Source organism: Nuphar pumila, unplaced genomic scaffold, assembly GCF_984573655.1.
Source record: "Nuphar pumila unplaced genomic scaffold, dmNupPumi1.hap1.1 HAP1_SCAFFOLD_971, whole genome shotgun sequence".
Classification (NCBI taxonomy): domain Eukaryota; kingdom Viridiplantae; phylum Streptophyta; class Magnoliopsida; order Nymphaeales; family Nymphaeaceae; genus Nuphar; species Nuphar pumila.
The window spans coordinates 2,901-19,585 of record NW_028323550.1 but is presented as its reverse complement, the minus strand read 5'-3'; the positions used below and the strand labels follow the sequence as shown (position 1 = coordinate 19,585).

At 53.9% G+C, this 16,685-nt stretch overlaps 1 protein-coding gene across 1 annotated transcript; it reads right to left on the bottom strand.

Annotated features, from left to right (window-relative positions):
- Window positions 1-12,937: 12,937 nt before the first annotated feature.
- LOC149809622 (uncharacterized) lies at window positions 12,938-13,666 on the bottom strand. The gene is made up of 2 exons (XM_089994738.1): window positions 13,395-13,666; window positions 12,938-13,145 (listed from the first exon to the last, which is right to left on the bottom strand). Exons 1-2 carry the CDS (start codon window positions 13,664-13,666, stop codon window positions 12,938-12,940), a joined length of 480 nt encoding a protein of 159 aa, XP_089850864.1.
- Window positions 13,667-16,685: the final 3,019 nt, after the last annotated feature.

Here is a 16,685-nt window from a genome sequence, read left to right as displayed (position 1 = left end):
TATGGACCTGATGGAGCAGGTCCAACAACAGTCGGCTCGCTTAGTCGAAATCCAGCAGCAAAAGTGGCTGCAGATGCAGCTCGACCCAAATGCTGCTAGTACATCACGCCCCCAGAGGCTCGAACCAGCCGCAGTTGCCGCAGTCAGGTCGCTGATAGCGAATTTGCATGGGCTGGGCCTCGCAGCAGCCGCTTACCCAACTCCCTCAGTCGAGGAGTTGGATGAAGTAGTAGCGGATATCGGCGGGGATGTGACCCCAGAGTACGGGTCTGAGCCCGAGTCAAGTCATGTGGACTCCATGGAGGAGCCCCCGGGAGTTGTGGAATCTTATTATGGCAGTGATAATGATAATGGGTATCCGGATGATATCCCGGAAAAGAACTGGCCACAGATTTGGATTCCCCAGTATCAGTTCAGTTCCATACAGTCAGTTTCAGTCTTCGATGTTTAGCATGTGAACTCATGTAAATGTTGCTCAAGTAAGTTGTCATCCTCCATAAGTTCAGTTTCATTGCACCATGTGTTGTATTGGCATATGACACAAGTCGCATTGAGGGGGTGATGTGTTATGACAGGATGAGTTTAGTCCTGATAAATAACTACAGTTAAGTAAAGTATCCTGATAATATCAGGAGGGGCACAGTATAGTTCAGTGCAGTAAAGTCCCCTCTCGAAAGAGTACCCGAGAGCTGACGATAGTGACCAGTTAGTAACCAGTGACGTCACTCGAGGGATAATCAGTGCAGTAGATTCGCTGGGGTCTGAGGTCGGATGTGCGGTCCCCAGAGGGGATGCTCAGAGACGATTCGCATATAAGAAAAGTACAGTACAGTTTTCGGGACTTCTTCCGGATCTGGGGCTTGAGAGGTAACTCGAAGGTCTTTAATTGCGATCGTTTGGCTTGCGAATCTGCTACCTCTTTCGAGGTTATCTTCAGTCTGTGTAATCGGCATAAACCAAACCATTAAGTTGTATCTAGTATTGTGCTGCTATTACAGATGCTCCGCACCTCAGCAACAGCAGCTGCACTGGCTACCTTGCAGAACGGTGCCAACCCCGCCTCGAGGGCCGAACAAGCGATCACAGGGTTGAAACGGCCAGCTAGACGTCCAGAAAGAGTGTATCTGTACCGCATGTTGCTGGCTTCTCACTGTCAGGCAACCTGCGTTTTGCCTGCCATTTGCCAACACGGGCTTGACATTGCGTTTGTTCTGCAAACGACTGATTGAAGGCTTGGCATTCATGTGCCATACCATCAGGTGTGACATGTTGATCATGGAGAACCAACTGCAATTTGGAAAGGGGGCTCTCACTATCAGTGACTGCCCTTCCCAAAGACACCGACCTTGTATCCCTCGTGCCTCATTCCTGGTGAGCTGCAGCCGTATGTGCATGCTGGTATCCGTCAAAGGTATCCTTTAAAGTATCCTTAGCACATGTTCAGAGGGCAAGATGGTTTGCAACTTGTGCCATTCGTTCTGAGAATGGATTAGCCTGGAAATATCCTAAAACTTGTGGATTTCAGCAGGCGCCTGCGGCACCAGCAATGTGGCGCATTCAGGCGGTCGTAAGATCGACACCTTGTAGAAGGGAAGGCCACTGACTGTGAGAGCCCATTCTCCGGAAGGCAATGGCATCTGATGGATTTGAACATTTGTTGGCATATGACCATGTGACGGCTGATGAGGAATGAGGCCGAAAGCCCCTGGGGCCGTTCGCGTCGCCAAATGGGCCTTGACGTGATTCAGATTGCTTTTGTTTTTGTGAGCGACCCTTGACGCAACAAAGCTGACATCCCTGGCCTGGGATGTCAGTTTCGCTGCGTCCCTGGCATATTGAGGAGGAACCCTGATAATCACGGTCGCTCGTCAAATGGTCATTTGGCAACAAGGTCGATGCCAGATCAATCATTTTGCAGTACAAACTCAATGCCATGCAATTATGTCGAGATACTGGCCGATTGCAGCTAACAGTGAGGTTGCAACCCAACGAGAATCCTACAAGAAAACCCCAGCTGGTGATGGCAAATGCTGTACTGTGTCACGGTCTGTAATTTGCTCAGAAAAACATATGTGTAGCGATCCATGTCTAGGCCCGTGAGTCTCAGCCCAAACTAGCCGAGTTACTCAGAGTTCAGATGAACCATGAGGCCCTCTGGTTGTCAATGACAGCGACCAGTCTGACTCAATTTGTTCGATGTAAATTTACATTGACACTAGTTACAGTGTCACTGTCAGTGATCGATTCAATGTCAGTGTCACTGACAGTGAAGGGATGAGCCATGTCATCGCCCATGACGAGGGGATCAACTCCTAAGGCCGAGTCACGTGTCAGAGCGTCCGTCTGTCGGACGGTGGCACTGCCTGGACCCAGGCTGGGCCAGGCCTCGCCAGAACTGTCCGGAGCCATGAAAGGGAGAGACTAGCTTTTCAGTGATTCGCTTATGGTTTTTACCTGCGTGGCACGCCCGTCGATGCCCAAAGGTCATGCTCGCAGCCAGGCGTGTGCTTGCTTCTTTTACAGTGGCCTTTCGCTCAAAAAGTGCAAAGTACTCTTTCACTTCTGGTTGTACTAATTGAATGACTGCAGCTAGCAACATGAACCAACGCTCCAAGCGCCAAATAAAGGCTCCTGTCAAATTCGAAGACTTAGGTAAAGTTGCCCTCGGTGCTCTCATGCTGCCTTCAAATTGCTTCGTCGATGGGATGCTGAGTTTGGATCTGATTACAGAGTATGGGGTCCCAAAGAAGCAAGAAGCAGGCGTTGAAGGTCCCACGAGAAAGGTGTATCGTGTGCTCAAACGCAAGGACCTCAGTCGGAAGCTTAAGGACAAAGATGTGCATTTGTACTGGCCAGATGATTCAAACTGGTACCCTGTGAAGTTTTTAAAGGTGTGCTTCTTTTCGCTTCGCACGCGACTGTGCATGTGGACATGTGGTGCCGCGCTTCTCGATACATGAGCAAGGACTGCATGGCCGTGACAGTAATTGAGTTACTCGTATGCAGCTGAGAAAGAAGGAGATGAAGGCACTGGTTATGTATCCCGGACATGAAGACAATGAGGAAGGACATTACGAAGACGTGGATCTTGCAGAAGTGCTGGCAAGCAGAGAAATCTCTGTATGTACGCATTCCTCTGCCTCTTGTCAGACCAAATTATTCTGACGCTGGAATTCATGGAAAGCTGGGCGCTCGTCCTGCGTGTTGCGCCATGGTTTGCATTCGCGCCTGGATTCATGAGGGTCTGTTTGGTCTCATGGTATGAATGTTGCTGTTGCACCATGAACAAGGAATGCATGTTGCTTTATTATGTTGTAACAGCGATGCTCATGCCATGTGATCCGGTGACACCAAGATGTCTTTCATGTAGCCAACCTTACCAGGTGCGAATGCAAAGCACGACACCACACCCAGGAGCGCCACTCATTCCATATTTGGAATCAAGAGCTTATAGATTGTGTTTCCTTATCGGTCTGCGTGCACGGTCTCATGCTGCATGGTGAGTGCCACAGCCTCAGCACCTCGGTGACATGTGGATCGCAAGAACGTGCTCTCAAACTGTATGAAACAGTGATGATATCAAAGATTCTCCATAGATGGGAGCAAACCATGAGTTTACAGCAGTTCAGCCGGGGGATATCGCCTCTGGGCATTGCAAGCACGACTGCACTTTTGCTGTCGTGAATGAGCACACTGCACTCGCAGCATGGCCAGTAACCTGTGGGTCCGTCTTTCCTCATTTTCACTGCAGCAGGTGTGTTCATGGGTTCCAGACTACTTGTGCGTGCAGTGGAGTTGCGAAACCGCAATGCCAAGCTTCACAAGGACGACATTCCAGTCGAGCGCGACGGGACTGAGGTGTTCCACACGCCTGAGTCAGAGGATGAGTCACTGGATGCCGGTGCCATCGAAGACTCAGACGACGACGCCTCCGACATGTCCAGCATCGACGAGGACGACCATCGCATGGAACTTGACTCGCGGGACGTAGAGGATTTGAAGCGGGGGGGGGAGAACCGGGCTCAGGGGTCAAAGCGCAAGCTGTCAGGCTCCGCAGAGTTTCAGCCAGTGGAGAAATCGTTCAAATCTGCGGCATTTTATGGTACGCAGTGTGCCTTTCGCAGTTTGCTGCTCTGGGGGTCTGTGGTCTTGCAGCTCCCACCTCTGGGGCAAGCATGCAACAACAAAGGCTCGCGACTTGTACCGAGAGGCCACTGCGTCGTTCTTGTATAAGACTCTATATGTTGCCATGAAATATAAATTATACTGAATTAAGTATAATTTATACTTAATGCACGCTGCCAGTATGGAGAAATGTGAACGTGTGTCGAGATCTTGCAATACAGTATGCTTTTATTGAACTCGCGTGGCCATGCGAACACACTTCAGCATCTGCTTTCCATTGGAAGATTGTACAATGCCATCTCCGTTCCAGCACGCCGAACAAATGAGCAGAAAGAGAAAAAACCTCTTACATCAGATGAAGGCCTGCATGAAGTTGCGATGCAGCTCAAGTTGTGCGAGGCTGTGTTGATTTGTTGCATGCATGACCAACAAGGATGGGGAACGATTTGAACCTGCAGGGGTTACTTCATTGCATGGGCCTGGGGTCCACAGCCATCGTCCACGTGCGCCACTGCGTTTCTTGACAGCTGCTACACCATGTGTCAGTGTGCGCGGTCAGTGCCTGAATCCGTTGCACAAACCATGCTACCAGGGGGCGTTCAGTACCGAAATGACACTGCACCTTTCCCCTTTGTCCTCCCGCCGTAGGTTGAGAACCGTTTTACATTGAAGGCGTGTTCAAGGCGTTTCTCTGGCGTTCCGTGACCGTCCAGCTGTGCGTGCAGGTTCGGAGCAGCAGAAACGTGCGCAGCACCTCAGCAGGGAGCCCGGCAATGATACTCACCCCAGTTCAGCCGCCTCAGCGGCTTTGAGGCCAGCGAAGCTGACCAAGGTGGGTGGGCCAGTGCTACAGAAGACGACTTCGGGCGGGACGACACAGGCAGCCAAGCCAGCTATTCCGACAGACGATGTCCGCAAAAATGCGCGCGCTAAGTTTGCCGAGTGCCTTACGCTTGCGGCTAAAGAGCTGCGCGAGAAGGGCGCAGACGAGCAGGAATTGCTTGATGCTGCAGAGACTGCTCGCGCAATTGAAATTGAGTGCTCAACAAAGTATGGTAAGGAGCCACTGAAAGCCGTGCTGGCATCGCGCCCGGCGTGCCATTTATACACACGACTTTTGACCTGGTGCTTGCCGTGCAATGGTTGCAATTAGTAGCGCTGCAAGCCGGTCACGTTCTGCTAGCTGTAAAACTGCAACGCCACGGGGAGGCAGGGTGAGCTGCCAGGTAACTCCAGCTCGCACGGTCTGCTCCCGCACGAAGCAGCAACAAGCGACCCTGGGGAACGCGCCACCGTGCAAGAGATGTGTGAGCAGATCCGCATCGTATATGTGGTCATCACAGCCAAAGCGGTCGCAGGCGCTCTTGAGTGTCTGCCGAGTGATCCATGTTGTGCGGGCCATCACCTGTGTGTGTGTGCGATGTGTGATCCCAGCCAAAGCGGAAATAGCCGCTGGTAAGTGCCCTCTTTCCTGGAAACCCCTGTCTCGAAAGAGTTGGGGATCGTTTGAGCTTCCAAAACACAAGGGTGGGAGGGAGAATGTGATGCGCTGTCACGATGAGTGTTGCCAGAAGGCTGCTTTGCCATCAGAGCCCATCTGCCAGATTATCGGGCGCATGTGATGCAAAATGTTGGAAGTATTCATGTTGAGAATGCCCTCATGTTCAAAAGTGGACGGAGTGCGATATTTGAGCCTATGGGACGCCTGCGTGGTGCTTTGCGTTGATTCCCTTCGTCATATTGCACGTATTTGTCGTTTGTGGGTCCCCAGACTATGGGTATGATAGGGCTCATGGTTTTAACTGCGCGGGAAACCCAAAGCGCCACATCAGTGAGGGCATCTTGTCCGGGCCACCGTGCATCACAAGGGTGTCCTGGGGTACAGCATTTTTTGGTGTTCAGATCTACATGCGTTATTGTTACAGCAAACGGCAGATGGCGGCTGCCTATGCCAAGGCAGTGGGCCTCTGATCCGGTATGCTCGCGCCTAGAAAGTGTGACATAAGTGGCTTTGCGTATTCGACCATCTTCCTTTGGCAAATCAGGACCCTTGATATGGGAGTAATTCCACCAACTTCGCCCCAGGTATGGTGTGACTCAGCAGGGTGTTCGCCTCCTGGCTGGTGCGTGCGTTGGTAGCATACATCGTCCACATAAAGAGCCTGTGATGATGGCTTGCTGCATTCCTGCCCACCATCCCTCATCTGAACACCAAGGTACGCGCTATGTGCTTGCAGCCCCGCGTGGCGACATCTCGAAGGACTACCGCCTCAAGTTTCGGAGCCTTTACTTCAATTTGCGGGACGAAAAGAACCCTGAGCTTCGCCACCGAGTCATTCTTGGCGAGGTGAAGCCTGACAAGCTGGTCACCATGACGGCCGATGAGCTGGCGTCCAAAGAGGTGAGTCAATGGCGGTCGGGGCAAGTCCAGAAGAGCATGAAGATGTCTATCCTGGATCCGGAGGCTGCTGCCACATTCAGCACAGCCGCCAATCGTTCACTCGCCAAGCAGGAGCTTGAAGAAAAGCGGCAGGCATGTGCCCTCCCACTGCTCTGCTTTGATTTCAGCCCTCGGAAGGTCTTTTAAGGTTATCGGGGCAACGCACAGCAGCGTGGCTGTGTTTGCATCGCATGCTGCTGCCAAGGCTGTTGGGCAATGCACAGGTGACGAGCGCAGTTGTGGTGCAGAAGGAGTACAAGGTACAGGAGGTGCCGGCGCTCCAGTCCAGTGACCTCACCGCGCCCAAAGACCACAATCCGTACCCTGCCTACGGCGCCGAGCACCACCTGGCAACACGGGTGCCCAAGGCCGTGGCACACCGTAAGGCATCCGAGGACGGCATGAGTGACTCAGACGCTGATGAGCGAGCCGAAGATGACTTCATGGACTACGACTCCTTTCTCGAGCGCTCGCAGAGCCGCTTGGCAGATGCTGGCGAGGATTCTCCCGAGTACCGAGAGTACGAGCTGGGCGACGATGCCTACAACCCTGCCGCATCTATCGGTGTGTCCCGCCCCCTCGCTGCCCACTCCACTGCTCTCCAGCTGCTCAAGCACCATACTTCTGCCCTCAGCGGTAGAGTTGCACAGCTGTGAGATGCCATTGACGTCGCGGTGTCCTCTGCAGATGACAACCAAGAGGAGGCAGCTTCGGCGTCCCCTGCGCACTCACACGACGACGGCCCAAAGACTGATGACCTGCCCGAGAGGCAGCCTTCCGTGGGCGGTGTGCCAGCATCAACATCCACTCAGCAGTCTCGCGGGTCCAACCTCAGCAATGCAGCGCCAGAGTACAACCCAGGGTCAGACATCCGCCCTCCCGCCAACGAGGACAAGGATCATACACCGCCGCTGTCCCCAGTGGCAGCTCCTGGGAAGCCTGCGGCATCTGCCACGGCCCCTATGCCCCACCGCTCACCTGTTGCAGCGTCCAAGAGCCCCAAGCCCGCTCCGCAGCTGTCCCGCCGCATGGCATCCCTCGATGCAGATGATGGTACGCTCCATACTTCTGCTGGCAGACTCAGCATTCCTGGAGCGTTGACTGAAATTGTCTACTGGCGAGGCCCTTTCTTGAGACTGGCATCGGGTGCCTCAATATACGACGCCGGAGGCCTGCGTGTGACGCCCCACGCCCACAAGGCTGTCATTAGCTGTTCAAGGACATGGTGCTCGCGGGGCAAAGAGCACACAGCCTACCACACGCTTGTCAGCGCCGATTGCTCGTTAATGGGAGCAAGGCCAAGCTTGTGTGTGCTGCAGCGTGCTGTTATCCCAGCATCCCGTGCTCTGTCATATGGCACACGGCTTATGTGGTTGCACTGAATGCCAACCTGCTCTTGGGCTCGCATATGCACGATGGAGTACCGTATGTCCGGTATATTTTCGCCGTCGCTAAATGCTTCATATTTCCCTTTGGTGCCTATTGGTGAGACAGAGGAGCATGAGCGGGTTTGTCTGCTAGATCTCGATGCCGGACACCCTTTCACACAATCCGCGCTGCATTCTGACATCACATGAGCACACAAGAGGCCTTGAAAGACAGGGCTGTTGGCGAATCTTCAAAGGTCGTAGGCGCGTGTGTGGCATAAGGACGCACCACCATCATCATCGTCTTTGCTGCAGGTTCGAGCCAGTTCAAAGACGTGGAGGACCTGGCACCGCTCATCCTGCCGGCGTGGGACACACTTCCCGGGAACGGCGCCCCGGGCGTCAAACTGTGGACTGGCTGGCTGTCCATGCCAGCTGCGGGCTCGTGGAAGATGGACGTGATCAGCATGCAGGGCGTGGGTGACCTGCAGCGCATGCTGCGCGAGGGCACGGTCAGCATCAAGGGCAAGCTGCCTACGCGCTCCCTTCTCAAGTTCTTTGAGGACCTCAAGGGCAGCCGCTCGCGGACCGTCACCGTCAGTACTATGCGCATGAGCACCAGCATGTCCGCTGACGAGCAGGCCTCCTTCATCGAGGTCCGCCCCCCCACCCCCTGCCAGGCGCTGCATTTGCGAGGTTGCAGCGCTCGCTCCTTCTGATTGCTTGGCATGCCATGATTCCGTTACCCCGCCGCTGCCATGTTTGTGACCAATCAAGTACTTTTCAAACTGCGTCATCCATACAGACAACTGTGTTGTCTGTATGGATGCGGCAGTGATATGAACAAAGTACTGTCACACCGTGCTAACAACGCTAAGCGCGTGAGCTGCAGTTTGCGGACGGCATGAAGGTTGAGGACAAGTGTACGGCGGTGGGCCCGGGCGGCTACGAGGGCTACATCATTCCGTGTGGTGAGCTGTCGGGGCGTCTCTGCGCCAGCGCGCACGTGGCGGCCCCCGACCGCTTCAAGCGCTCCGTCAAAGCCAACATCGGCGAGCACGACCTCATCCTAGCGCTTGTGCACAGCCGTAAGGAGAAGGACAAGAAGCTGGCCTCTGACTTTGCTGCGCAGCTCAAGCGCAACACTGTCCGCAACGCAAAGCTGGCCAGGTACAGACGCCTTGCTGCAGATTGCCTGCATTTGTCAGACTGTTTGTGTTGATTGTTGCCACGCTGACACCCCTCAGCCAGTGGCACACACATTTGTAGTTGGCTGCCCCAGAGTGCCGTGCCTCGTTTGCCAGGTTTGACGCTGACCTGCATGAAGCTGACTCGCAGGTTGGCGGCAAAACATGAATCGCGGCAAAAGCAGGAGCGTAGAGCGCAGGCCGAAGACAAGCCGGCGTCCAGTGCCGCCAGCGTACCACGCTCGCAAGCGCACGCGCCGTCTGCAAACACAGCCCCCGCCAGCAGCAGTAGCGCGCCCGTCGTCACTCCCAGCGACCCCCGTAACCGCCCCGTGTCTGACTCATCGCACAGCGCAGAGCCCTGGCAGCATTCCGAGGCAGCGACTGAGCAGCCAGCTGCCGGCCCGGCACCAGTGCCATTCGACATCAGTGCGCTAGCAGCTTCCGTGCTTGGAAACCTGCACAACAGCGTGCCCCAGCAGCCTGTCACCCAGGCCACATCGCCGGCAGACCCCCAGCCAGCCGTGCCGCCGTCACAGGCGACCTTTGACCTTGGGACGTCCCTCACGTCGCTCGCGGCAGTTCTCGGCAACCTACAGCCCGCCCCCTCAGCAGAGCAGCCCCAGCAACCTGCGCTGCAGCAGGCACAGCAGTTTGCTGCGCTACCCCAGCACCAGCACATGCTCTCGTCCGCAGCCCCCATGTTCAGCGGCCCCCCCATGTCACAACTTCAACCGCAGCCCTTGCTGCAGCAGCAGCAGCTGAGTGCACCGCTGCAGATGCCTCAGCTCGCGCACAGCGGCCAGCACCACGTGCAGCCGATGCAGCAGCCGCCACAAACGCTCATCTTTCGCCCCGATATGGCAGGCTTCCCGGGTACAATGCCGATCTTTAGCAGCGCCCCGTTCCAGCCCGTACAACACAGTCCCGTGCAACAGCAGCAGCAGATGTCGCAGCCTCGATTGAGCGCACCGATGCTGGCGCCGCCCCGTGAGCTCCCACAGCGCCCGCAGCCGGGCAACTTCCAGCCTGGCGGCTTCCAGCCCCATAACTACCCGCCACCCCCGCAGGCCCCAGGCCGCCCTCAGCAGCCGCCCTCGCCTGCATGCATCCCCCCTTTGGTTGGAGGCGCGTCTGGACATCTGCCGGGTCACCCCCCTGACGGCGGCAGATACCCATCCGACAGTCAGTCATTTCCAGGACCCCCTCAGCCGGGCCACACGCCCATGACAGCAGAACGCACAGGCCCACTGTACGGCAGAGCACACAGCGCAGGGCCTGCCACGTCCGGGCCCGCTCTTGTGCCGCCCCCCCCTCCGCCCGAACCTGGCTCAGGTGGTGCTGACTGGCCAGGAAAGCAGGACATCCGAGGGCTTTCCGGCATGATGGCGCCCCCCCCTCCACCTCCTGATGCAACGCCGCATGGGTGGAGGGACGACGTTGACGATGGGGCCCGGAGAGGGCGTGGAGGAAGAGGTGGTCGTGATGGGGGGCATCGTGACCGCGGTAGGGGGCGGCCAGACCCCCGGCGGCACTGATGTGAAGAATCTGCCGTGTTGTCAGGACCCAGGCCGCATCATTTGTCATTGATTTCCATGGAGGCCAGCCACTCAACCCTTCGACCACCTGGTCTCCAGAGATGTTGCCTTTGGGCAGAAGCATCACCTCCAGAGCGCCATGAACTGTTTGGTGTTTGGCTCCTCGTGGTTTACGCATGACTTGATTTTGTTGTTCTGCCAGGAAGGCGCATCGTGTTCTTCATGTCTGAAGATCTGGTGTAGCCTGTCCCAGCTGTGTTTCCGTTTGCTGTGTGGGGATGCGCTTCTTTTGGAGTTGCGGATCTGACAAATCCACAATCAATGTTTCGGTAATGCAATATGCCTGTGGTGTTTGCAGTTGCAGTGATGCTTTGCGCCACGTTAAGATGGTCGCTGGTTAAGTTTGTTCATTCGTGGCTTCCCCAATGTGCGTTGGCTCCTCTTCGTTCCTGGATTTCTCCAGTTATCCTTTGGTACTTTGCCGTTATGCACTCCGCCCCGCGTGGCTGGAGGGTTCTGAGCATCAGTTTAGTGTTTCGAGGGTTTGGTTGGGCTGCCTGTTTGCGGTGAAGGTACCTCGAGGAGCTCCTGCATATGTATGTTCTCCACATTCTGTTCCCTGGTCAAAATCGCCTTGAATTTTGCTCTGTGGCCTGTCCACCTACTAATACATATCCGTATGCCTCGCTGTGTGCTCGCATACGTTGATGATGTTGCCACTGCCCAGGGCGGTGTGTGCATAAATAACACGGTTGTCCAAGCGGTAAGCGTGGCCGCTGCCAGTCGAACTGGATGATCCGATTAGAAGTGATGGCTCGATACTGACCGAACTTTGATGCGAGGACTCGTGCATTGGCGTGCACGAAAGTTCAAAACGAAAGGTCTTGAGTCACGTTGGACTGGACGATATTTTTCCATTGTGTCGCCGACAGTGAGGAGTCACCCGTGCGGTTCGTTCTACGGAGGGAGCGTGCTGATCACGTGACTCACAGACCTTGTTTTCTCAGTCATAGGCGACGTTGTCCGCACGCGGTTGGTGTGAATTTGTCCTACGTGTGTTAGTCAATGCCACTGTTGACGACACTGTCATGGCAGATCTTCAAGAGTTACTGCCACGTTTATGCATTGTACTGCTGTCACTGAAGCCTTAGCAGGACGCCACGTCGACAATAAGTTGCCGACTGTGCAACTGTGTTGCGAATACTTAAAAAGCCATTGCCATCGCCACAGCACTTACATACATTGAGAAGGCGGTGGCGTCAGTGCAAACGCGTCGACAACATTGGGTGTCCATCGCGTTCACCATATTACGCCCCCGAACACTTCTGTTCTCACGTCGCTGGTACCACCTCCTCTGGGCTTGAGGCCATTCGGATCCCAGATCGAAGCCCTGTGAGAATGTCCACTTGTCCAGGGGGTTGCAAAATCCCCAGGGCATGAGGCCGAATCGCCTTGGGTAAGTCCCCCTCGCCAACGTAGTAAGTCCCCCTCGCCAACGACGGCGATGGAGTGGTAACCTTGATTGATTGATTCATTTATTTTATTTAAGGACATGGTTCACGCTGTATGAGTCACGCGCGCATCGCTTGCCACGTGCACAGAGCCTGTGCATGAGATGATGATGATTTATTTTTTTACAAACCACATCCACATGGACATTGGCAACTCCAAGAACTGCTTGGGAATCAGTGCTATCATTACCATCACCTGAGGCTAGCATACCTGGACCAGCCTGACCTACCATAGCCTGACCTGACATGTCTTCTTCATCGTCGTTTTACCCCGCAACACGTGTCACTTCGCAATCCCCCTGTCCATGGCGGGACTCGCACTCTTACGAGGGTCAGGCTCTCGACTGGTACCCAGAAACACTTCTTTCTTTTCTTCTAGACCAACACAGCACCATCGTCACGCACTTCAGTTGCAGCCACCCTTTTGTGCTCCTGGGGAGAGGACGCTGCCGTTTTTCACAATTGTTCTGTAATCAGATCTCTAGAGCTCTCCACCTCGACTAGAGTGTGTTACCTTAGAAGATCATCTTATTTCACCCACTCCCAAGGGACCTGACTGTCCTTGAATGCCTGCTGGTAGCTCTTTTAGATTTCTCGTCTGAGCGATGTCTTCAACCTTGGTCCTTGCAACCTTTGCAGGGTGCAGGCCATGTAAACCCCTTGAGGGAGTTACGCCACGATGTGCAGTTTGCATGGTATTGATCACCATACGCAGTCAATGGTACTATGACCAAGAATAAAGGGGTCGAAAGATTCATAAACATCCATATCAGGCATCGCCAGTGTTGACGGCAGCACATCCATCAGGGAAGGCAATGTTGGTCTTCCGGTAGAAGGTGTCTTGCACAACGGGTTTCCGAGCAAATTGTGGTTTCGTAAAACACAACGCGTCGGGAGGGCCGTGTGCCATCAATGTGGATGTTCGCATGTCTCCCATGAACCGGTCTTTGGAGAGGGTCGTGGGGTTCTTCGTGTCTCTGCACACAGCTCAACAGATAAGGAAGACCTAATGCGGACTCTTTGTGCGCACATGAATTGTATACTCTCTGGAGTGATGGTTGCGTGAACCGAGTCCTTCCACTCTACGTGGCAAGCCAATCTTGCCATGTTATGCATTGGACTGGGAAGCATTGAATAACAACCAGCATGCATGGTGTGGTAAAGCAAAGGACAATCGCTCGGGCAACATGAAGACCATACATACAAAACCATATATATTTGCATACCTAGAAACCTTGGACGCTCCGGAACGAGCCGAGTCCTCCTTCTCAAAAACCAGATCGTACAGGAATGGCTTGTCAATGCCTTCCTGGAGGACAAACGCCATGGGCTGCTCCGGCGCGTTTTCACCGTCATCGGCGGCCTTCAATAGCTCGAGCGCCCTTTTTGCATATTTGCTCTCCATCTTGAGCTGTTCCCTGTACTGATTTGTTCGGAAGTCCATGGAGAACTCATCCCTACATGCTCGCGCTTTCTGAAGCTCGCACGGCAGGTGCATGGACCAGGTGCATGCCAACATACAATCTGGGCACATACACAGTATGCCCTATGACTGCCCAAACGCCATGTGGTGCTGTTTGCCGCAGTGATGAGCCCCCAGCACACCCCAGTCGAAAGTGTTCACATGTGCATGCCCCGCAGGCTCCCGTGAGTTGGTTCATATTTTCCCTGCATTATGCCCATTCCAAACTATGTGCACCTCCGGCAACTTGCACAGCACCACTAAGTCATGCCGTATTGCTATGTGGCCGCGACGAACAATGCAGAAACTGCTCAAGACCATATCCTCTGGAGCCATGCCTATGAGCAGATGGCAGATGATGTCATTGGAGTGCTCATGTGCTTCCAGCACCTGCAGCAAGCGGAGATCGCACCGGCGACTGAAGTCAGATGTCAGGAAGCCCTTGGCTTTGACCTGCTGCTGAGTTGCGTAGAGCAAGCGGTCGTTGAACTTGCAACCGCTGTACACCCACTTGTGCTCCTTCTGGAAGTATGTGTCAATTGTCTTCCCAGCCTTGGGCCAGCTGGTCCCGATCTGCTTTCCGCCGTACCGTGGGTGATCCTTTATAGCTCGCCCATACTCCTCAGGCTTCCTGTACCGTGTCGCGTAAACAGATTCAAGTCTTTGCCAAAGAAACGCAACCATGCTCTGGAGCGTGTGCTGGCCACAATGAGAATACTGGACGAGACGTCTGTCACTTTTCTTGATGCTGGCTCACCAAGAATCTGCATTAGGGGCGACTACTCGTGGGTTCTTGACGGGCTGCGCGCCAACCGTCTTTTGTGCTGCATTCCGATGTGCTACCCCAAGCGCAAGCTGCAAGCACAGCAAGTGACGGCTTGGCTGCCGGGAACAGAAGAAGCGGGCGCTAAGGCTCAGACCTCAACGGCTACACCTTGTTGATGTACAACGTGTTTGGACGCAATGGGCCGGACCGGCGATGCAAGTCGCCCAACCGCCATCCGCTTGGGCAGTGGTGTTCGAGCATGGGCATACCGCGCAAGCTCAGTATTGACCTGTGCAGAGGAAAGGCCGTGACGTACCATAGGCCATGGCATTGCTGCCTTTGTGGTTTGGCTCTTGCAAGTGGCCGTGCTTGACTATGCTCACCGCAGGAGTGCCCCAAGTGGATTGAATCAACTTGCAAGTGTAATGTTGGTGTTGTATGTCAGCCTTTGCTGTGGTGTTCTGCGTGTCTATCTACCAATATAAATCAGTATGTGCAGAGCTGCACAGCTTTCTCTGTTACTTTTGTACATCAAAATTTGTAACCAGAGGTGGATGAGCATTTGTGCCTCAGCATGCACAAACCTGGGAAATTTGGACATAGTAATTACATGTAGTGCATGGTTGATCTTAATGTGATACATATCTCCCCACGCTGTGGCCTTATTGGTTCCGGTGTGTCAGGCCTGTGTGTCAGGGTGCGCATCCCCAATTGCCTGTCGTTGTAAACAGTGGCTGGAAAAGCCCCTTCCTAGATGTAAACGTACAGTAAGCTATAAAGATACTCTTCACATGTGATTTCGAGAATGATTGCTCTCATGGCAGCCAGGCTGCCTTGGTGGGTCGGCCAACTGTCGAGTTGCCTTTGCCAAGGGTAGTGACGAGAAGAACTAGCTCGATGCAGGCGCACTTGGAGCACTTGATGAGGAATATTTGAGACGTACCCCTTTAGCTCCAACTGTTATGTACGAGGTAGGTGAGAAAACTCCCTTGCACCCTGCCAAGATGGCGCGCTCGTCGGACCTGTTGTTGTTCATGGCTTACCTACAATTGCCGTTTGTGCACGATCGGGCGAAAAAATATGATACTCACAGGCCTATAATCATAGTCGCACGCAAAGCATCAGGTAGTATTCTTTGCTTTCTCCAAACACAACTTGGTTGTCCAGTTGGAAGACAGCTCGGAAACACGCTTTTAGAATTCAAGGGTGGCTACCGCGAACTTGCATGCGCGCGAGCCACAAATGAGGGATTTTAATGGACACTTGTGACTTTGATACCGGTTCATTCGTCAAAAATACATTGCCATGATGGGATGCGAGGGTGCAACTTGCAATGATTTGCATCATCGTCATGCACAGACCTAAATTATTGGATGTGGCGTCCCTGATAAACGGGCACAAATGCCTAGTGCATGTGGATTATGGGTAACATCCATGACTAGATTACTTTACGAATCGTGTTCCCTGTTATCGACCAGTGTCAAATGAAAATTTATCCTCTGTCGGTGATGGTGCCACAAGCTTCGCGCATTCGGCTGGCATGAATGCGACCCAGCTAATCTAAGATATTAGTTAGTGACGATGCCTTGCTGGCAATAGCGAATGAGCCTGTGACAACCCTGAAGTTGTCGCGCCATCAATGTCATGGACAACGATGGCGCGACGTCAGGGTTGTCACAGTAATGGGGGAGGCTCATGAGCACGACGTCGGAATGATGTATTGTTGTAAACACTCCCAGCTCAATGCTATAACCGTGCGAACCTTTGTGCCCACTGCGTGTCTGGACAACCCTGCTCCATGTTCTAGTTAATTAGCTGACCTGTTCTTAGCTCAGCTGAGAACCGTCGGTGATCATCTCTGAACTCAGCACGGCGTCGGTGAGATACCACGTCACATATATCATGCGCGGCGATTCGAAGCCGGACGACTGGACGTCGACTGCACACTTTGGAGAACAGCTGGTACTTCACGATTTCCGAGAGCTCATGGCAGATGGTTTTCATAGCGCCAACTTCAATGTAGGTAGAAATATCTCTAGTGGGAATAATGTGTGTGCTTGCAGTCAAATCATACGTTGCCCTCGTCAATGTTCTTTGCAGAAGCCCAAGCCAAAGTCTACACTTGAGCGACAATCTGACACGCAGGTGGAAGAGCTTACAGAAGAGTGCGTTGGACAAATGGATAAGTTGTCAGAAGATTTACATGCAAGGCATGCTGAGTTGCAAGCTCGCATACGAAATCACAGCACTCTCCGTGACGAAGCCATTCACAATCTCAAGGTGCATGAC